At 44.6% G+C, this 22,499-nt stretch overlaps 1 protein-coding gene across 3 annotated transcripts in view; it reads right to left on the reverse strand.

Annotated features, from left to right (window-relative positions):
- MN1 (MN1 proto-oncogene, transcriptional regulator) overlaps positions 1–22,499 on the reverse strand; it is a 193,707-nt gene that overhangs the window by 127,236 nt on the left and 43,972 nt on the right. Inside the window, exon 3 of one of the 3 annotated variants that reach the window (XM_073312322.2) lies at positions 16,466–22,483. The exons of 1 other annotated variant lie outside the window; for it this stretch is intronic. In XM_073312322.2, the coding sequence (XP_073168423.2) occupies positions 22,299–22,483 (185 nt within the window). In that variant the 3' untranslated portion in view covers positions 16,466–22,298. Of the gene's footprint in view, positions 1–16,465; positions 22,484–22,499 lie in introns of those variants that run through there. One more of the 3 variants, XR_012155000.2, reaches the window with a different exon arrangement.

A 22,499-nucleotide genomic window follows, 5' to 3' on the forward strand; every position in this document is an offset into this window, starting at 1 on the left:
GCTACTCTTTCTAAGCCCTGAACAGGGAGGAAGGTGACTTTCACATGGGCCTGTCAGTCTGGCTGGGGTTGAACAGTAAATGTTAACTGCTGGCCTGGTAAGGTCACCAGACTGGAGTGATTTCCTGCCCCAGTGTCCTGGCCCACTGCTTCAGAGCCAGAGACTAGGCCAATTATCATTAGTTAATGACTTTTCAATACCAGCCCATTCAAGACAGAGAACAAAACAAACCTTGGCCATGCCGCACAGCTGCCAGCTGTATTTGGTCCGTTTTCATTCAGGAGGCCAATCTGAAATTGAAATCTTGGCCTAAACAAGCAAACATTAGCCAAGTACTGACAAAGTGCAGGATGGCTCAGGCAGTTGCTGCCGCAGCCAGCCCTCCAGGCTGCTCTTCTCACCTTTAAATTTCCCCTCCCCGCGGGCTGGGCTGCTGGGAGCAGGGCTGCATTTCCCCCCCATCTGACCAGGCATTTTACAATCCTGCCAGAGAGCAAGTTTAAAAAACAAAAAAAAACAAAAAAACCCTTCCCCCCTTCAACTTAATCCAAGAACCTCCTCTGAAAGGGCCTTTCTCCAGCCCCCCGCCCCCCACCGTGACTGGTCTCCGCACCTGGGCCCCATGCCTCCAGCACAAGGCTGGGCTTCAGGGCCCCTGCACGGGGCTCAGCAGCTCTCTGTCAGGCATGCACACAGCCAAGGGGAATAAATAACAGCAGCCTCAACATGTAAAAAACCGCTTTCCTGCACAGCAAAAAGTCGAATAAAGAGGGAGCAGCATATGCCTGACTGACCCTCCTTAACCAAGTCCCGAGCGTCACAGAATTACCCATCAGCAGAGAGTGCGTGGCTCGTAATAACTGAGCTACAGTGACTCTTCCCCTCCCCCCGGGGAAACAAAGTGCCACTGAATACAAGGGGAACAGATGGATTTTCCATGGGCAAGAGCTGTGACTGTTCCTTTCAGTCAAATGTGTCAGCTCCTCAGAGCCATGCTTGTAAAATATTAAATCCACTGCATTTGCTAGGACAGCAACGCGTCAGTGGGGAAGTGATTTTGCATATTTTGGAGAGAAAAATACCCAGTCCAACAGGACAATATAAACATGCAACAATTTACAGGCAGAATGCGTCTTTATTGTTTCTTATTTATCCAAAGGAAACATCGCGTTTGCTCCCTTCAGGTGGCTCCATGTCTGCAAGATGCAGCAATGGTAAAATATTAAATTGCACTAAGACAGCAGCAATCTCTCACCACAATGGATTGCCTTTACCGGTGATTGTAAGAAAGAAAGTTGATAAGAGTGTATCAAGTTTACAGGGCAAATATATCTAGGAGGTTATTCACACAAAGCAGTGCAAGCCTCTGGGGTTATTTAGGGCTGAAATGCACTACGCATGGAAAGAACCGAACACTGAGTATGATGGTAGTTAATTAGGGAGCCTGGCATTTTAATTCCTAATTTCAGTGCATCCAGAACAGAAACCTTGTGGGTTCATCAATTAAAACTATTTGGTTTAATTATAAATACAACACATGGTCCCTTTGCATCTTTATTAACCCTGGAAATTTAAATTGTTTTAAATAGACTGGGAAGGACAACCTCTGCAGCTATTGCCCAAAGGCAGCTCTGCGAGGGAAGCCCACAGAGGACATCATCAGTTGGGAAAAACCTCAAAAGTGTCAGTGGCTGAAGTCTTCCAGTGTGCCCTCTTCAGAGAGTAGGGCAGGCCAGCCAAAAAAGCAGAGCAAATAAGAAATGATGCAAAGCCCAAAGCAACCCCCCCACCACCCTGCCAAAAGGATGATTGTAGAGAAACCCCTCTTGGAGCCCTGCTGTGATCCAGACCCTTGATACTCACAACCCCAACCAGAGGATGTCCCCCAAGCAATCCTATCCCACCAGCACCACAATCCCATGTCACTCCTGTCTAGAACTGGGCATAGCCACCGACTCTGTGGGTGCTAGAGGCCTGGAGCACCTACGGGGAAAAATTAGTGGGTGCTCTGCACCCACCGGAAGCCAAGCTCCCTGCCCCACCTCACCTCACCTGCTCCTCGGCCTCCGGCTCCTCCCCTGAGCGCGCCGCGTCTCCACTCATCCCTTCCTCCCAGTGCTTGCCGTCACCAAACAGCTGTAGCAAGCGCTACGAGAGAGGGTGGGAGGAGTGGGAGTGTGGCGCGCTCAGGGGAGGAGGTGGGACTGGGGCAGGGATTTGGGGAAGGAGTCATATAGGGTCAGGGACTTTGGGGAAGGGGTTGGAATGGGGGCAGGAGGGGCGTGGCAGGGGTGGAGTTGGGGCAGCGCGCGGGGGGGGTCGAGCACCCACCGGCGCCAGAAGAAGTTGGCGCCTATGGGACTGGGTTAGCGCCTGTGAAAGAAATAACATTGGTTCTCACGGGGCTGTGCAGCCATGGATGGTTGGGGAGGGAGGGAGGGTTTGGGGAGAGCAGAGCCTCCTTTACAGCCCCTCCCCTCAGAAGGCTCAACAAGACGTGCAGTATTTTCTTACTGCCAGAGTTGGCTGATCAAACACATGTAGGCTGTATGGCCTGACAGGGTCTTCGTACCATTAGTAGGAGTATTGCTAGCCAATCGAGAGAAGTGATTATTCCCCTCTATTCGGCACTGGTGAGGCCATATCTGGAGTACTGCGTCCAGTTTTGGGCCCTCCACTACAGAAAGGATGTGGACAAATTGGAGAGAGTCCAGTGGAGGGCAACAGAAATGATCAGGGGACAGGGGCACATGACTTATGAGGAGAGGCTGAGGGAACTGGGCTTGGTTAGTCTGCAGCAGAGAAGAGTGGGGGGGGGGGGATTTGATGATAGCCTTCAACTACCTGAAGGGAGGTTCCAAAGAGGATGGAGCTCGGCTTTTCTCAGTGGTGGCAGATGACAGAAAGAGGAGCAATGGTCTCAAGTTGCAGTGCGGGAGGTCTAGGTTGGATATTAAGAAAAACTATTTCACTAGGAGGGTGGTGAAGCACGGGAATGCGTTACCTAGGGAGGTGGTGGAATCTCCTTCCTTAGAGGTTTTTAAGGCCCGGCTTGACAAAGCCCTGGCTGGGATGATTTAGTTGGGGTTGGTACTGCCTTGACCAGGGGGTTGGACTAGATGACCTCCTGAGAATCATAGAAGATTAGGGTTGGAAGAGACCTATGATTCTACCTTGAGCATTCATGTATCCTCTTTTGAGTGGGAGTTGATTTTCTGCCACCCATCAAATAGTTAATAATGGAAATTCGAGGGACAATTAAGAATTATATATATTATATGTAAATTAAATTACATACCAAAAGATTATGTTAACGAATGTTAAGGTTGGAAAGTCAAGCTCTGTAAAGTTAGGAAATACCATAATTAAGATTGCCCAGGCAACCTTAGACCTTCAACACTGCAGCACAGACCTCTACCATGTGAGCTAAAGAATTAATTACAACAGCTGGCAGCAAGAGAAGGCTGTTATCCTCAGTGCATTGCCACTAGGGAAGGACTCATGGTACACTGAAACAGTGGGTATTTGCATGAGTTGCCCTTGTTTACATGTAGTATGGGCAAATACTAGGATTTGGCAGTTTCATTCTGGGGAATAGTGTGGCAAAGGATAGGCTCTTCCCTACTAGAGATCTGGAGTCTATTCCCATTTATGTAAATGCTCAGTGATGTAAGAGATCTTGGACACCAATAAGGGACATGAAGGGGACGGAATTATTAACAGCAGGCAGTAGAAAAAGTGAGACTTGAACTCATGGTTCCCAACCCACCACACATCCACTTGGGCCAAAGGGTATTTAGATGCTATTTGATTACTAGCCGTGATGATTACTATTTGTGTTCCACAGCGCCTAGGAGAAGGGGGCATTCAGAGCAGTTTGCAATCTCCAGGGGTCTAGAGCACCGAGCCCAGCGAGAACGCCCAAACGGGAGGGCGACGCCATGTAGATGAAAGCTCTCCTGCAGCACAACACAGACTTTCTTCTGAGAAGGGGGGAAATGAAATGGCCGCTAGCCACACGAAGAAATAGCAGGAGTTCAGACCCGCACAAGGACGTCTCATCACCAAGTGACGTGATACACTTTGTACATTCAATTATATTCAGTGCAAGTGTAAATATTTTCACCTCTTCCTCAAATGTATTTCTCTCACACACTAGAATCCTGGTGCCTCCTACTTGGGACAAAGGTTACGTTATAAAACAATGGGTTTCAGAGTAGCAGCCGTGTTGGTCTCTATCCGCAAAAAGAAAAGGAGAACAAATTGGTTAGTCTCTAAGGTGCCACAAGTCCTCCTTTTCTTATTACAAAATAATGTAACCCATCTTTGGAACAAAGGATCACACATCTGGGCTCCTCTCCTAATGCCATCCTCGAGTTATCAGCAGAAGCTCCGAACTGTATCACCAGAAACCTTCCCAGTGATCTGCACCGTAACCAATCTGAATATGTCCAGTCTTGGTGCTTTAGCCATACTTCACAGACTTCTATTTACTTGACAGTCATATGTTTTCCGCCCTGGCTCTTACTGTATTCAGAAACAGTTACTTAGCTTCAATAAGCCCCTTGTTAAAGCCTTTTCCCTTTTGTAATCTCATCAAACTAACCAAAAGGAGTTTGTTCTGAAATAGAGTGTCCCATTTTTTAACCTGGCTCCCTATATGAGATCTCTCCATGCTCACTCAACCCTCAGCCACAAAAGGGCTGTGCTTGTCCTAGTGAACTAACAAAACACGGCAATGTGTTTGGGTTAGCCAGCAGGGGGTTAATGAAAAGCCCAACCCTGAGGACTCCCACCTTATCTGCAATCATGAATTGATTGAAGAATGTGTTAATGTGCTGGATTTTATTCATCAGGGGTCAGGGCTTTTCAAATTCTTCCCTGCCAGCTCCCCCTCTTTCCATCCCTCCCCAGCAAACTCACAATGCTGTTTAAACAAAGGACTCCGTACACAAAGAGCAAATTTACACAGTAAAGTTTTCTTGCAAACCCAGTGCAGGGTCTGGAAGAATTCCAGCTTTATACTGAGAAAAGGGGAGTGTATGGGGGGGCATTTTACAGGGGATAAAAGGAAATTGAGAGAAGTTCCCACCTCCCTGCCAGCTAGCTCCAACGTATGAAAAACCTCCAAGGACTTTTCAGCAGAAGATGGGGTCCCTCTGTCAGCAGAGCTACACTTCAGAACTGATTCTACCCCTGCTCAGAAAAAAAAAACGCAGGGTTTTGTTTTTTTTTATTGTTTGTAAACTTTACATCATGTTTAAATAGAATCTTTGTCTAGGGTTAATAACAATATTTGCCATGTAGAAAGTGCTTTGCAAACATTAAGTTTCACAACATCCCTGCTATCCCATTTTTAAGTTGCACACTCTAAGACACACACAGGTTAAATGACTGGCTACAGGCCATGTAGCAAGTAAGTGTCAAAGGAGGGTTTATAACAAGAAGTCCTGGCTCCCAATCCTACCTTCAGTTCATTAAAACACACTGGCTCCCAAGGCAAGGCTAGGGTCAGGGGATATTTTCCCCCCATTACATTTTTTTCCTGCCCTCAGGAAATGGAGGTGTCCCTTAGAGTTACTGAACAAGACCCCTTCAGATAGACACACTAACGCTGTCTGAAATACGTATGTCACAATAACAGTTAGGAAAAATGCTGCCTAACACAAGAGGATAATCTACACAGGGTGCCCCAGGAAAGCTGATGAGAATATAAAACCTGCTCACATTCCGTGCATTTAAAAATGGCCCAACTGTACTTTTGTGACAGAACCTCCAGGGAGGGTGCGGGATCCTATTTGCTCAGATCAGTTTTAACTATGCCGGATAGAGTGATGGAGAACTAGACTAAAGGAAAGAATTGTGCACTAGTCACCAGGGGATGAACTAAATGATTTGCTTTAGGTCCATCTCTAATTTCTACAACATAATTAGTTAACTCTGGCACCATCTCGTCAACACAAGTAAGGTGCAGAATAGATAGATCAGCCACCTGAGAGCTGCCCTGCACCTGGAGGCCCAGGCAGACACATCATAATGTCTGCACAAATAGTTCTCACATATTTCATTAAAAAAATATACGCAGTGTGCATTAGCCATAAAGCAATGATTGTTGGAGAGCATGAACCAAGTTCTCCCAGCAGGGAGCTGACTGCTTCCAAGGCACCCACCTGAAGAATCTGAAACACCTGATTATTTTTTATTAAAACAACAGATTATAACCATGATTCCATCTTCACAAGTTTACAAGTTCTGCTGCCAAAAGGAAGCCTTTGACTCACATGTCCATTGCTGCGTTTATTTTCCTTAGTTTGCTAGTGACATTTGTGTCCTAAGCTGCATCCATGCTAACACAGAGTCGACGCTATTCTCAAATATCCGCCACCACACAGAGGAGCCTGGAAACACAATGGTCTGAAAAGACCTTTTGAGAAGTCATACATGCTGGGGTAATAAATGCAGTATTAGGATCATCTGTTTTCCTTCTGCTGTGCTGGGTAAGATGTGCATGTTTCAAAAGGCCACAGACTCTCAGACATGAGGGTCCCCTAAGAGATCAGACCTAAACGCCTACTACCCCAAAATAACTTGAACAATACTAAAAGTTTGCCACATTCACAATAGCCTCCTCTAAGAAGCACGTATGTTGAGTGTGTGTCCGCACACACACACAGAGCTACAAGTTTTACAGGCTATTAGTGTATCATCAGGTGACTGCTGCGGGCCCCGCAGATGCTCTGCAGTGGATCCAACTGGGATATGGATGGATCTCTGAGTTTTGTGTGTACAACACATGTTTAGAGAGGCCCTTGTGACAAGCATTCCAAAGCGTTGTGAAGAAAACAATTCAAAAAGGACATAATTACAAGAATTACATCCATTAAATGGCTTGGGAAAACAGGCGAGTCTACAGCCAGCTTTCAAACCTCAGCACAGAATCTAAAACAGTGGGAGCAATAAGCAGGAGGTCAGACTGACAAAAGCTCTAGAACCAACTATGGGTTTTTCCCTAAATAGGGATACGATTTCTTCATTAAATTCCAGTACAAACGGGAAACTAGTGCCCATGGACTCCAAATGTCCAGGGAGCTAGCTAAGCACAGCAATGACTGCAGAAATCTTGAATCTATCAAAAGCTGCCTGTAAATCCACCATAAAGCCTAGCCAATCACAGAGATCCCGTCAGCTTATTTTCAACTGTTAACTTTGCCACAGGATGAAAAGCAACTCCCAGCTTCTCAGACCAGAAACAGGAAGGAGATGATCACCATTAACAACTAAAGCCAGAGGAGCAGCTGTTGAGAGTTCATATTTGGTACCAATAAAGAGAAACCTTTGGATACAAGTTTCAGAATAGCAGCCGTGTTAGTCTGTATTTGCAAAAAGAAAAGGAGTACTTGTGGCACCTTAGAGACTAACGAATTTATTTGAGCATAAGCTTTCGTGAGCTACAGCTCACTTCATCGGATGCATTCAGTGGAAAATACAGTGGGGAGAGTTATATACATAGAGAACATGAAACATTGGGTGTTACCATACACACTGTAACCACATATCTATTCAGGGAACACCATCATAGGGACTAATCACATCAGCCACACTATCAGAGGCTCGTTCACCTGCACATCTACCAACGTGATATATGCCATCATGTGCCAGCAATGCCCCTCTGCCGTGTACATTGGTCAAACTGGACAGTCTCTACGTAAAAGAATAAATGGACACACATCAGACGTCAAGAATTATAACATTCAAAAACCAATCGGAGAACACTTCAATCTCTCTGGTCACTCGATTACAGACCTAAAAGTGACAGGTTTCAGAGTAACAGCCGTGTTAGTCTGTATTCGCAAAAAGAAAAGGAAGTGAGCTGTAGCTCACGAAAGCTTATGCTCAAATAAATTGGTTAGTCTCTAAGGTGCCACAAGTACTCCTTTTCTTTTTAGACCTAAAAGTGGCAATTCTTCAACAAAAAAACTTCAAAAACAGACTCCAACGAGAGACTGCTGAATTGGAATTAATTTGCAAACTGGATACAATTAACTTAGGCTTGAATAGAGACTGGGAGTGGATGGGTCATTACACAAAGTAAAACTATTTCCCCATGTTTATTCCCCCCCCACCGTTCCTCAGACATTCTTGTCAACTGCTGGAAATGGCCCATCTTGATTATCACTACAAAAGGTCTCCCCCCCGCCGGTAATAGCTCACCTTAAGTGATCGCTCTGGTTACAGTGCGTATGGTAACACCCATTGTTTTATGTTCTCTATGTATATAAATCTCCACACTGTATTTTCCACTGAATGCATCCGATGAAGTGAGCTGTAGCTCACGAAAGCTTATGCTCAAATAAATTGGTTAGTCTCTAAGGTGCCACAAGTACTCCTTTTCTCTTTGCATACAAGCAATTCTAAGCTGTCATGCAGCAGCCATTGCATGGGCCTGCTAGAGGAGTTACATGAATCTGGATTACTTACCATGAAACAAAGCTAATAAAGAGCATTTACCAAAAAAAGAGGAAAAAAATAAATGAAACAGGCTGCGATGGAGCCAATGGCACCCTGAATCACGCCTCTTGGCAAAGTCCTCTTTGTATTCATTGCCTAGCCAGACAAACTCACCGAGGGCCATACAGAGACAGTACTAGATGGAGCTGTAAAGACGTCAACTTTCTTCATATGAGCTCCAGGCCCCCAGTAATAAAAGTAGTAAAGAGACCCAGTAAAAATCAAGAGACGCCCCTTTTTGGATGAAAGCCATTGCGAATCCCAAAGACAGAGATGGTAGGGTGCAGACTGAGGTAGCCAATGTTAAAAACCAAACCACTCTCTCTCAAAGAGCCATAGGACTGGCAAAGTAGGAACGAGCCAGGTGGCAATAAGGTGCCATCATGCAGACATCTTTCCCAGAAACAGAGGACTGGAAAGGAGCTCGAAGCTACCGATATGAAATGAGGAAAGCTGGAATCTTCCAGCTACAAAACAAACGGTTTATTTTCAATAGGCCCTTGCCACAGAATCACAGCCAGCCACCAGGCACAAACAGCTGTAGCAACCTAGGAAATAGCGACAAGAGAAACAGTCTGATTCCAATATAGGTACCAATAAAAAATGAAACTATTACACAGAGACCAGTTAAATCAGCCCACATTAAACAGCCCACAAATGTATGCAACCCTAATCCAGTGACTAAAAAAGGATGTATTAATGCTTACAGAGCTCTGCTATGGGGGATCCATCTTGAATTGTTCTGGAGAGCGCCATGGGCTAGAATTCTGCTGTAACGTACTCACTCAGGGAAACTACATTTAAGCTACAGCCTCTGATTTTAATGAGACTCTGCTTTTCCTCAGCTGACCTGAATGAAACACACAGGGAGTGACCTAGGCTGGTGTTAACTGGGTCGTCTCTCCCTCCATGCAGAACTCTAGCAAATAGCTTTAAAAGGACTAGCTCAGGGACCTTGAAGAAATCAGTGACCATCGCTTGAAGTTATGGATTTTTAGATGCAGTTGAAAAACTAGGGTCTCTCAGAGAGATGCAGAAATGCTGCCACTCTAACAGATCTGATCTGCCCCGTCGAAGACAGAGGGGCCACGCTCCCCAAACCCCACGAGGGTCTTGGCTATTCCTGCTGATTTTACATGGCAGGCGCCCAGATACTGTGGTGATGGGCAGCAGTAGAAAACCCTTGGGGCTGGTCTACATAGCGGGAGGGGGTTAATCTGCAGCTTTTCGCTGTGCATCAGGTAACACCCTCTGCCCACGGGTACCATGGGGCGCCCACAGCAGCAGCTTGCTGCAAACTGAAGGCATGGCGTTCTCTGAGGACACCCCGTGCTCCCTGGCTTTGCTGCTGGGATTTTTCTTCCCATGCTTTGCAGAAGATGAAGCAAAGCTCGCTCAAAATCCCACAAGTCATCTATCTCCACCTCATGCTTCCTTTCTGGGCAAGCCAGCACCATTTTCTAGCCGCTGTCAGCCAGCCTGGACTCCGTGCCGCTATGCCGGCAGCCTCACAGGCAGGGCAGCTGCTCGGCCTGTATCTCAGCACTCAGAGGTGGAGGAATTCATCTTGGGGCTTCACCTGCTGCCCCACTACGCAGATGATGTGGCTCCAGCAGCAGCAGGGTCTTCAGCAACAGCAGCACCAGGAGATGGAAGAAGCAGAAGACCCTGAGCAAGATAAAGCGTCAGAGCAAGCAGAGGGACTTGTTTCCGGGCCCCAGAAACCAGCACAGATACATGGGAATGGATTGTTCTGCACACTGGGATGACCGGCAGTGGCAAAACCATTTCAGCATGCAGAAAGCAACCTTTTCAGAAATATGTGCTGAACCCCAGAACTACAGAGGCATGCAGTGCCCTATCCCCATGAGGGGCTGCATACCAGCATGTGGTGCCCTAAACCCGTGGACAAACAGGTTGCAATTGCCACCCCCAAACGCTACAGGTCCATAGCAAATCAAATAAGTGTGTGGAGATTGACCACTAGGGCCATTGGCATGCAGAGGTGTGATGCCACAGGAAAGCTACTGATGCACTGCATTATAAAGCTTGGTAATGTCCAGGTTATTGGTGACACTGCACCCACAGGATTCACAAACAGTGCTGGGGCAATTGATGGGACCGATGGGCCTATTATTTGCCTCCCTCCTCCAATCAGGGCTCAGAATGAGGTATTTCTCCATGGTGCTCCAAGGACTGGTTGACCACTGTGGCAGGATTACAGACCCGCATTTTGGGTGGTCTGGAACAATAGCTGATGCTAGGATCTTTGGACATTCAACTGTATCCAAATTAATGAAGAAAGGGCTGTCTTCCCCCAGGAATACTATGGCCATTAATGGCATGGACATCAGTCCAGTTCTCCTGGGAGACCTGGCAGATCCTCTGCTTCCCTGGCTAATGAAGCCATTCACAGGCTGTTTGGATAGAAGAAAGGAACCACCACCTCAGTAGCTGCGCAGTGACAGCAGAGTGCATTTGCCCATTTGAAAAGGGACAAGGTGCTGTTTATAGGCTAGCTTGGAAGTAATGGGGGGGGGGGGGAATCGCAGATTATAGCAGCATGTTGTATTTTGCACGATATTTGTGAGACTAAGGGAGAAAGTCTTAGTGAGGGGTGGGAGGATGTAGTGCGGAGACTTGCTCAGCAGTTTGAGCAGGCAGCAAGGCAATCAACCCAAAATGCAAAGAGTCAGGCTATATTGTCCAGGGTGCCTATTGCTCTTATTTCGAGTCTCAGGCCTGAAACTGTGCAGCTGTCCATCCAGTTGTTAACCTGGGGGTTGCAAGATTTTTGTGTAGTTCAGGCATTCTTGGCGGCGAAAGTGTAATGTTATGGCCACCCCTATTGCAGCAAGTCTTTGCCTACCTGTGTTTGTAAAATCTCATGAATTAGCACAAACAATTATTTCTGCGTAAAATGAACTGTTGACTCCTTAAGAATGAAATTTTAAAAGGTTTTTATTAAACACTATAATGTAACAACCAGAAATGGACCTTCAACTGAAACAAAAATGAAGAAATGGCTTTGAATTATGACACAATATATTAAACTATATGGAGCCTCAAATTAAACCAGCCTTGAAACAAAACAGCGAAGTTCAACAGTGCCGTAAATGGCACAAAACCAGGTGAGAATGTGTCTTGGCTCCGTCTCTTCTGGTTCATGGGACTACTGGTGTGGAGCGTCGAGGCTCAAAGTTACAAGGGCGGTAGCTGGCTCCAAAGAGCTGGGGTGTCAGCTCTCACTGTTCGCAGTTCCCTGAGTTGGGGTCTGGGAGGGGAGAGTGGTCTCCGAGTGCACCGCTGCAAGGGTACTGCAAGGAGAGGAGTTGTTCCCAGGAGCCTGAGTTGTCCAGAGGCTGCAGAACAAGGCTGGGTGCTGGTTTGCAGTACTGCGCTGCAGCAGGGCATTTTGACTTTACATTGCCTCAGGGAGTTGTCTCCGTAACTCCCGGTCTTTTTCCATATTGTCTTTGACCATGGCAACAGTGAGTCCCTGGCAACCGCCATGCTGTCCTCAGCCCCCACAACAATCTCCCTAGAAAGCTCCTCCTCAGATTTCCCCTGATACTCCCTGCACCTCTCCGTATTATTTTTGGAGGAGTGGGGGAGTTGGCACTCTGTAACAATGGCCATGAACATTTCATCCTCAGTTTTCCATTTTCTCCCCTTCAGGTGTCCCAGATGCTCGGCTGTGGAGAAGGGCCATCTCCTTAAGGGCCTGACCAGTGCAAGCGCCATAACTGCTGGGGTATTTTGAAAAATGACAAGTGGTTGTTGTTTATATTGCAGGGAGGCTTCCATAGCAATTTTTTAAAAAGTATTTCTGGCTTTACCTCCCTGAGAAACTTCCCAGTCTTGGGGGAACCTTGGAGATGATCACTGGTGTGTGCACTGGGATTTCTGACCATGTAGTACGTGCCAGATGACACGGCTGTTGTGTGTTGGAGGCTGAGGAGGGGAAACAGTTGGGAATTAAGTTCCTAGTCTGGCATTGCAGGTTTGCTTGGAGGTGCCTATACGGTGTCTGAGGGGTAGCTGAGTGAATCTGGGGTGAGCTGGACGTAATCCTCTCTGCATCCCCTTTAGACTCTCCTGGCTCTAGGTGCCATTACAGTAAGGCAGGCGACTAGGAGGCTGAGAATGGCCTTACTCAAAAAGGTAAAAGGCAGACCAGCGAGATATGCTGTGAAGTCATCCCCCAAGATGGTCTCCCCAGAAGTGCTGCAAGAGTTGAAGGGAGTTGTGGGCTAAACTGGGGGGATGGCTGCTCACTGGGAAGGACAGCTGAGGGTTGAGGAAAGGAAAATAGGTATACAGGCATGTGCCTTCTGGGTAGGGTGGGCACTGACATCCCCAGAATACAGGACAACAGCCCCTTGGTTGTTCCTGCCCCTGCCTGTGTGGCCCAACTGCCTGCAGGCATGACCCATGCATGTGAGATCATGCTGCATGCAGGACACCCTTCTGCAGAGCATGCGGTCCTGCCCTCGCCAGCCTGGCCTTGAGGTGACAGTGTCCAGGCAGAGCAGAGCACTTGGCAGAATGGTGCCCTCCATGCATTGTACTGACAAAACCACATCCCATTTTGTCAGTATCGGATGGGATAAACTGTACAAAAAACGAACCGTTCGGCTTGAAACCAGAAGGATGGCCCACCTACTTTTGCGGTTTGGGCTTGAAAACAACCAGTGGCCGGGGGCTTTAGAGTGAGATGGAGGCCACTTGCCCAACTGCAGTAGCCGCAATTTGGAAAGATGTCCAGGGGAGGAGAGCGGCAAACAGATAGCATGGGCTGATGGATGGAGGCAGGGACCTCAGACTTGGAAATGCTTCTGACTCACATCCGACTGCACTGCCTGTGGCCATACGGCACCCAGAAGAGAAGCTAGCAGTGCAGTGCAATAAGAAGTTAAACTCAACTAGTAAATAAAAACATGCCAAGGTTCATGCTATACGATCTGCCTCCTCAGTCCTGGTCTGGGTTGCTGCCTGGGAATCAGACTTGCCTTCTGCCTGACTGGCATCAGGATCGTAAGTCCCCAAATAGAACCTGGCTTTCCTGGGAGATCTCTTCACTGGTCTCTTGGTGCTCATCCTGAGGAAACTCTTGCTGCTCCTCCTTAGAGAGAGTGGGAAAAGCAAGAAGCAAGCTCTTCAAGCTCTCTTGGGCAGGAGGGGGTGTTCAGAAGATCTGAACACTCGGATCTAGGAGATCTCCTTAGTGTTCAGCATTGTGAGCATGGCAGACATCTGCCTAGCACTATCCACAAAAAGCCCTTTAACTGATCTCAAGAGCTTCCTACACTGAGACTTCTTCCCAGATGGTAGAGATCCAGGGTGCCAGCAAAGCACCAGCTGGCTGCTTAACGCATGTTGTAGGGCCTCTGGAATATTATTGCAGGTATTGCTAGAAAGTGGAACCTAGGGGCAACTGAAAAAAACCTGGGCATGCACCAGCTTATAAATGGGGAGAGGCCACCCAGTCAACTTGACCCCAGAGCAGTGGAGGTCAGCCAGATAAACAGACAGGTCTGTAACAGTCACCTGCAAAGCAGCGTGGGATAGCTGTTGGATGACTGCCAACGCAGTGTGCAGCAGCATGGAGTACCCACGAACAATAGACCAAACTAACTCATTTCACAACCAAGTTAGCTCACCTTGAAAAAGGATTCCAGAATTCACAATATACACAGAGTCAGAACTACAAGGAACTGCCTCATGCGTACACAAATTTTTTCAAAGCAGATTAACTTGAAAATCTGCGGATTAAACCCCACACCCAGACGAGCCCAGATGGTCTTAGAACCTACGACTATATGGAGCAAGGACTTCAGAGAAAAAAGGAGCACGAGCAGCTCCGCAGATCCACCTTTTAAATCTGGTTCTGTGGAGAAGATGTAGGTAGTAGAAGATGATGTATTTCATCCTATGTTCATTTCATCTTTAAGGAAAGAACTTCAGAAAATCCAGGAACTTTGCCTAGAGTTCTCTCTCAAGATTGCAGATGAGCCAGAAAATTAAAACCACATTAACGAAAATCTTAATAAAACCATGAAAATAAAAGGTGTGCTTTTCATCTCACCATTTTGCATGTTTTCCCTGGACCTCCAGTCTTGTACTCAACAGTACTTTTCATGGCAAGAAGTATGAGTCCATAGAATCATGAAGACCATTAAAATTCACACCTCAACAGGGTTTCAAAAAATAAAAGCTAACAAGATTTTTTAAGAGGTCAGAGTTACAAACTATTTAAAGCATTATTACCAGTTTAAAACAATGCAGTATTGTAAAGATAGTGAGGTCTTCACAGATCAAGATTAAAATATTCCCCTCCCTGTTGATCCCTGGATCTAAGCAATTCAGTGAGAGATGATCACATATCTTTGCAGGTAAATTACATGTATATATGATCCACTGTTCTTTACCCATTTAGTGACTCAATCAAGATTTCAAAAGGAAGTAAAGCAGTCTCACTACACTGGCTTAAAGAGGGTCTCAAAACAATTTTTGATTTTTCTATTCTACTTGAGCTGAGGCTCTTGCATTTTCAGCAGGACTTTGGTTTAAAGAAAACAACAGAGGGCCTTGAAAAATATACAGGGCCTTCTGTGGGACACACTATGTTGGTAGTTTAGTTATACTGATACTCAGATGCATTATGTCTGAGTTACTAGTTACCTAATGAAGCATAAAGAGATGCTGGTAAGACATAGGCATAGTAGCTCACAATAGCTGGTTCCTCCTGTCAGACTTGCTCACCAAAAAGTGCAATTCTGAGTTTTTAAGCTGTTAATTGGAGAAAATTGCAGAGTTGTCTCCAGCATCATCCAAATGTCACTCTTAAAAGGAACTCCCAAATGAAAAACAATTTGGTTGCACATTTTTTTGGTGTTGCTTTGCTAGAAGTATAAAGATGTAAAAAGTTGTTCCTCACCCAAATATACGTTTATGGGGGTTGCTTGGGTTTTTTCTCATTTTCCACATTAGAAAATACCAGGTATTCACTTCTCCGTTTTTGCTGAAGAACTCTTTGGAAGACTAATAGGAATATGGTAGCATAAAAGTGTTTGAAACCCGAACAACTGATAGGAGAAGAGATTTTGATCATATGTTTAGAATTCTCGTCTGTCTTGCTTTTTGCTCCCACCGATTTCACTCAAAATCCTGACAAACACTTGGGAGAAAAAGCTCAGTTTGTGAAAAATTCAACACGCCTGCTCCTCTGACTCAGAGAACTTCAGTTCTCTGGCCCTCCAAGAAGCCCTTGGAAAACAGGGAAGATAAGACTTGATCACCCCGATATTACTAAAATGTATATTTCTTTCCAGTACCAGTCACCTTTACCGTGGATTTAGTAGTCTGTGCCACGCTTGTCAGTGTGCTCCAGCCAAAGAATACTCCCTGAGACATCAGGAAAGATATTATAAAGGTTAAAAACACTTTCCCAAGATATAATCGTCCAATTTAGCCCTAACCTGTGCTAAATTGTATGTCCAATATGACAAAGGTCAGATATAAAAGAATCAAAGATCCTTAGAATTGCAATAGAAGCACAAGATTTGGCTAAGGAACTGTAACAAGAATTTATTTGCACTGACATCTTGCTGAAGAATAAAAGAAGGGAACTTTAGTATGTGAACAGAAGGAAACTTGCTGTGCATTCTGTCAAGTGTAGCAAGACTCACCAAGGAGGAAATTCACCCCTGTGCAGAGAGCAGCACGTGGTCTCAGCACCATCTAGTCCTGCCTCCACATGGGAGCAAGTTTCACCCTAAAAAAACAAAGAGGTACCTGGCAGGCAGGGGGAAATCCTAGCTCCAATGAAGTCAATGGCAAAACTTCAAATGACTTCAACAGGGCAAAGATTTCACTCTCACAATGTCTGAACTGCATCATTTCACTATTCCCAAGAATCTCAGGAAAGACTTTATTCAAATAATTTTAAAACATGGTATAAAATATACAATAGCCACCATTAACATCATATTTATTGTTATTTAGTTGCTCAGTAAAACATATACAGATATATACAATATGCATGAATACAGAAGACTGCACTTTACATATTTAAAAAAAGAAAGAAAAATAACACTCAATTTCATGAGCTATTGTCACAGTCTTCCAACCAAGCATTTAAGAAATGAATTTAACAAGAGAGAAAAAAAAGATTACAGGATTGCCTAACACACAGCAGAGTCAAATTTTCATATTTTACATGTGCAATAACATTTTTCAGAAGAGTTTGCTATGCAGTACGGATTACCAGTGTTATTTTTTTTTCTTATCCATGAACCAAATTTAGTACAAAGAAATAACATCCTTTTGCTTAAGGCTGTTTTAAAGCTGTAATATTCTTGAGTAGTGAATAGTGATAAAGTTATAACTGCCGGAATTCACAGCCTGCAGTTTCATCAGTCAAAATCTATGAATGGATGGACTCAAACCAACAATTTTAATAGAAAAATTCTAAGACAAAATTAGACTATTTCCTCCATTAGCCTTAAGCAATAAAGGAGAAACAATTCTATAACAATGGATTAAGCTCTTATACCCCATCCACTGAACAGCTGTGAATCTAGAATTCAAGAAAAGGATACACTGCAGCTTTAAAAAAAAATCAAATTTACCAATTCTATTTCTTCTTAGTTATTAGAGCAAACATGACTTGCTCTACAGCAGATAGATTTGTGGTCATATTACACAGCTCTTCATTAAGGAGTTAATGAACATTTAGCCGTAGTGTTGTGCCAGAAAGCCTTCAAACTGATTTCCTGGTTGGAAAGGTTAACTAGCCTTAGAACAGCCATCTCTAAATGCAGCATTCGAAGGAGTTCGCTAAACGAAATAGATGACGAAATTTTCATTTTTATTTCTTTTCCACCCACCATACCACATTAATCCTGGAATCATTACACATTTGCTGAAATTCACCTTAATTAAATGAAAATGAATCTAAACTCCTGTCACTGATGAGCTAACAACTGAACTACAGTGACGGAGAAATATTAACCCTATGAGAACATGCCCTGGGGAAAACTCCCAAAGAGCATTTAATAAATAAGGCCTATTCATTCTTTTTTGACAAAGATGAATTATCATTCCCCATAACTTAAACAAACAATATTTTGCTCAATATGCTACTATGCTGACACTCGAAGTGTAAGTATGAAATTTCTTTTAACACACACAAAAAAAGTCAGCAAACACTGTGCAGGGAGAAATTTACCCTCGAGGGGTAAGAACTAAAAGATTTAATTTCTAAAATGCTGCTTAGACTGCTGCCTAGACTACATGCCTGTGTACAGCAACTGAAAATGCCAGGCGGGTCAAAGTGGACTCTGCAGTACCAGTATGAAGTCATATTATTTTAAGCTGCTGTTTGCAATACAAAATGAAGCTTGTACACATGTTAAATGCATATTTACCATAAAACTACTGGCTTTTTAGTGCCGTGTTTTCACCACCATGAAGTCTTTTAAAATATGCAGATGCACTTTAAACTTTTTTTTTTGGCTTTATGCAGTCATTTTCGCAGCACTTGCAATTCATTGAATTTCATTACTTATTGGACTAGACTGTCCTCAAAGGCAGTAGTTTTAAAATTATACTGAAGAAGCAGATAGGCCAATGTGTATGCCACTGAACTAGGAGGGAGTCAGGAGAACAGTGTTACAGTCCCAGCTCTGGGACTCATCTCAAGTCACTCCCCCCTTCCCCCGTTCCATTTCCTGACCTGTAAAATGGAGATCTAGTGATACTTTAGCTCTCTCAGTATTTTTCATCCGTAGCTCTCAAAGCATTCCTAAAATGAAGACGAGTATCATTATTCCAGAAACTAAATCTTTTTGATAATCTAGTGCTTTGCTGATATTTTGTATATGTTTAAAAAAATCAGTGCACTTATCAAATCAATGGAGAAGCTGGACAGAAAACTTATCACAGGTAATAAAATCTTAGTAATAAACATTGACCTGGTTGGTAATTGCATACACCTTATTCCATCAGAATTTTGCAAACAGACGCCCTGAAATCCCATTGCAACGTACTGGTATCACTTCAATAATTACTATTAGAATTAGACAGCTGGCATTCTGTCCCTCAGTTAAGGTGAGAATAAGCCATTTACAAGTCAGGGAGACGTGGATGGAACAAAGCTACCAAAAAGGCTAAACAGATCCTGTAGCTTGTCTAGACAGGTTTGATAAATAAACGGGCAGCTCTAGAGACAGAACCAAGTTTCCTCCCCTCTCCTACTCATTTTTTTTAAAACTTGGTTTAAATTCCATGAAAGCTAACAAGAGAAACACGTGCCTCAGGGAAAGCACATGCTTAAGTGCTTGGATGACGAGAGATGGAATTACTTCCATTTAAAATTAAGCACATAAGTACTCTGCTGAACTGGGATTAAGAAACTGTGCTTTCTTGGGTTGGGGCGTGTTCTCCAAAGTGAGTCTGGGTAACAATTGTTACACCAGGAGATATATTCCCTCAGACGATGTTATTTAGAGCAGGTGAAGGGCAGAAGATTTGAGCCTTTCACCTGGATCCGGCCAAGTGTCATGCCTTTTTGTTCTAGGCCCGGGAATACAAGTGAGCTCCATATTCCAGTCACCATTCCAGCATCAAAACAATCTTTTTTAAAAAAAAGATTAAAAGCGTCTCAAAATCAGGGATGTTTTTAAAATTCTGAAACGAAGACCAACTAAAACTCAGTGACCCGTATAAATTTCCTAGTTTAAAAAAAACTAACCCAAGTCAAGTCAGTGAGCAGTGACACAGCAGGAAAATAAATCCACATAAGGCCAAGGAGAGCTTGTTCCAAATAAGAGAGCAGGGAGAGTGTGACAAGTTAAATACCATCTGTAACTTCATTTAAAATGTTAGGTTTCAGAGTAACAGCCGTGTTAGTCTGTATTCGCAAAAAGAAAAGGAGTACTTGTGGCACCTTAGAGACTAACCAATTTATTAAGGTGCCACAAGTACTCCTTTTCTTTTTATTTAAAATGCTGTGAGTTTTGAAACAGCACAATTGAAAGATTTCAGGGCCACACTGTACCGTGAGTTTTTAAGCACAATTCCCTCCCCAGTGGTGTCGATACAGAACTCTGTTTTAAAACCAATGGCCCAATGCGACCATCCAAGACAAGTTCAAGACAGTCCTCTAAACACCAGCTCTCAAAAAGGGGCACACTGTCAATCCACGAAACGAGGGATAAATAATCACGGCGTACCAGTCCTGCATTTCACAGCTATGATCTAATCCTCCAGTGCTCTTACTGACCGCAGAGGAGTGGAGGAGACTGAGCGGAGGGTGCTGGAAGTAGAGGTGCTGCCACACCCTGTCTTGAAATAGTAACAACACCCCAAATATATGGTTTTCACCTTCAGCACCCCCACTATAAAAACTGTTCCAGCACCACTGGATTGAGCATGTCTGAACAAGGGTGGGACCGTTTAGTCTTACTGTAAGCAGAGGCTACACAAATGTAAAACCACACCAGTGTGCGATCATTTTTTCATTTTTAGCTCATTTGTTTCCAGCTTTCTGCCCTGATGAGTATTATCTGTGAAGGGCAGGAAAGAATGGTTTCCTTTTATTGTATGTATCTAATAATACTGTCCTTCAAACAGGACACAAATGCAAACAGAAACTGTCTTTACCAACAGGAATTATGGGATCCAAGTTAGGCCGCACCAGCAGCCTGGCAGTTTAGAGAACGCTAATCTCTGACATACAGGTGCACAAATGTGGGAACTGGCTAGAATGAAAAGGATACCCACCGGTATGTACTGATATGTACCAAATTTCCCAGCTTCATGCTTGGTTCCACTCCTGAAAATGCCTGGTCTCACACATTCAACGTTTTCAGTGACATACATTAAAGGGTGGCACTTGGAGTAATGGCACAAGCAGCTATACTAAAAACGTTACCAGCACTCTGAGGGGCCTTTTTCTTTAACCAGAAAGTGACGCCTTTGCTTCAGGGCCAACTTGTGACTCCCTGGGTAAATTTAAGCGGCTACGTCTACACTAGAGAGCTTACGGTGGAACAGCTGTCCTGATGCAACTGCACTAGGGTTGCCAACCAGCAATCCAGTGATCGACTTCTGTGTCTGTTTGCTAGGTGCCTGGCTTTCACCCGGAAAGTCTGGCTGAAAAGGGACCTGGCAGCATCCAGTCAGATGTAGTGACCAGACACCAAAAGTCCAGTTACCATGGGGAGGCGCCGAGTCATTAACCCATGCAAGCCCCTGCTCAGCCAGGGCCGCCTCCTACCTGCAGGCAGGCTTCTTGTCAGGCTGCAGCAGCTCCCGTTCCAGCCCCAGAGCAGAGGGAGCCTAGCTGGTGGGTGGGGTGGGAGGTGGAGATGATCCAGCGAGCAATGGGGGAAGGTATCTTGGGCAGGGAAGAGGCAGAGAAGGGTCCAGTTACCAGCAATTAGAAAGGTAGCAACCCTTATCTGTGCCACTGTAAGATCTCCCACATAGCTACTCTATGCTGACGGTGGAGAGCTCTCCCGTCAACAGAACTAAACCATCCCCAACGAGCAGCGGTAACGATGTCTGCAAGGGAAGTTCTCCCACCAACATAGCGCTGTGCACACTGTCACTTATGCTGGCAAAACTTATGTCATCCAGGGGTGTGTTCTTTTTCCACACATCTGAGCGACATAAGTGGTAGTGTACACATGGCCTAAGTAATAGCTGAATGGCTGACTTAAATTTAGCCTAGCACAGGGGAGTTCCTCATGTCAAGGAATCAGAGTTTTCTTACATTCATGTAACCAGGAAGTTGTTCCACAGGAAAAGCACAGTACAACGGGGGTTTGGTATGTGATTTTCCTTAAAAGAAGCCCCTGCTTCAACAGTTACAGAGATAATGTGGTACTTAAACTTCCCTTCTTCTGGAAGGAAAATTAAAGATGTGGGAACTTTAGATATATGCTGTGTCCTGGAGGTGGTCTGTACTCCCCAGTAATAGAAGAAGGGTGTGAGGAATTCCACTCAAACCTTGGTCCTTGGTGGAGAAGGGATTAAAACGCTTTAATTGGCAGTTTCAATTTTTTTTAAACATGTTTGGTCAACCAGACTTCACTGCTACAAGCCCTATTGTTCATCATATAACTCTATATCTGGGCTTGAAGTCAGCAAATAAACTGAATAGTTGTTTCCACTTAACAGCAAGAGATGAAGGCTGAATGTATTCTTGGTAACAAAAAAATAAATGATCTCAGGAAAGACAAAAATCACAGGCTGAATACTTAATAGAGCATTAATTGTTTGGTTTGTATGTGACTGACTGAAAGCTTGGTGTCAATATATAATATTATGATGACAATTTCACTTCAACCGGCATTTATTCCTGAACTGCTATTCTTCAGGATTTCCATTTTAATAAGCATTGAACAAAGCAAGGGGGGAAAAAAAGGAAAAAAGAAAAAACGAAAGAAAAAGGAGAAGTATTTTTGCCTCATTATGACACACACTACTTGGACATACATTGAGATGAAAAAGGAAAAGGCCTCATCTACAAATGTATGCCAAGATTACAGAATAAAGGGGGAAATGATCTAGCAGGAAAATCTTAAGCAAAAGTGTGCTAACTGCAAAAGGGTTAACACTGGTAACATACTGTGGCAGAAGATTTAAAAAATTGAGGTTTACTTTAAATTAACCCTTTCCAGTCCATATGCCACTAAGCAGGTACCAACCTAGAAAAATAGTCCACCTAGCAGTAGCGGCCCTTTAAAATTAAAAAGAGAAAAAAAATAATGTCCTTTTGTTCAAGTCAGAGCAGCCACAAAAGTCCCAAATCTGTTGGAGATGTCTGAGTGCAGGGATCTCCATGTCGGCACCGCAGTCCGGCCCTTCGACTCGCCCATGTCATCCGTGCAGTGGACTGAGAGGCATTGCAAATGGCTGCCAGTCTGCGCCGCAGCTGAGGTCTTGTTCTGGGGAAGGTCGTGGGCTGGAAAGGGTTAATA

Source organism: Lepidochelys kempii, chromosome 15 (assembly GCF_965140285.1).
Source record: "Lepidochelys kempii isolate rLepKem1 chromosome 15, rLepKem1.hap1, whole genome shotgun sequence".
Taxonomy (NCBI): domain Eukaryota; kingdom Metazoa; phylum Chordata; order Testudines; family Cheloniidae; genus Lepidochelys; species Lepidochelys kempii.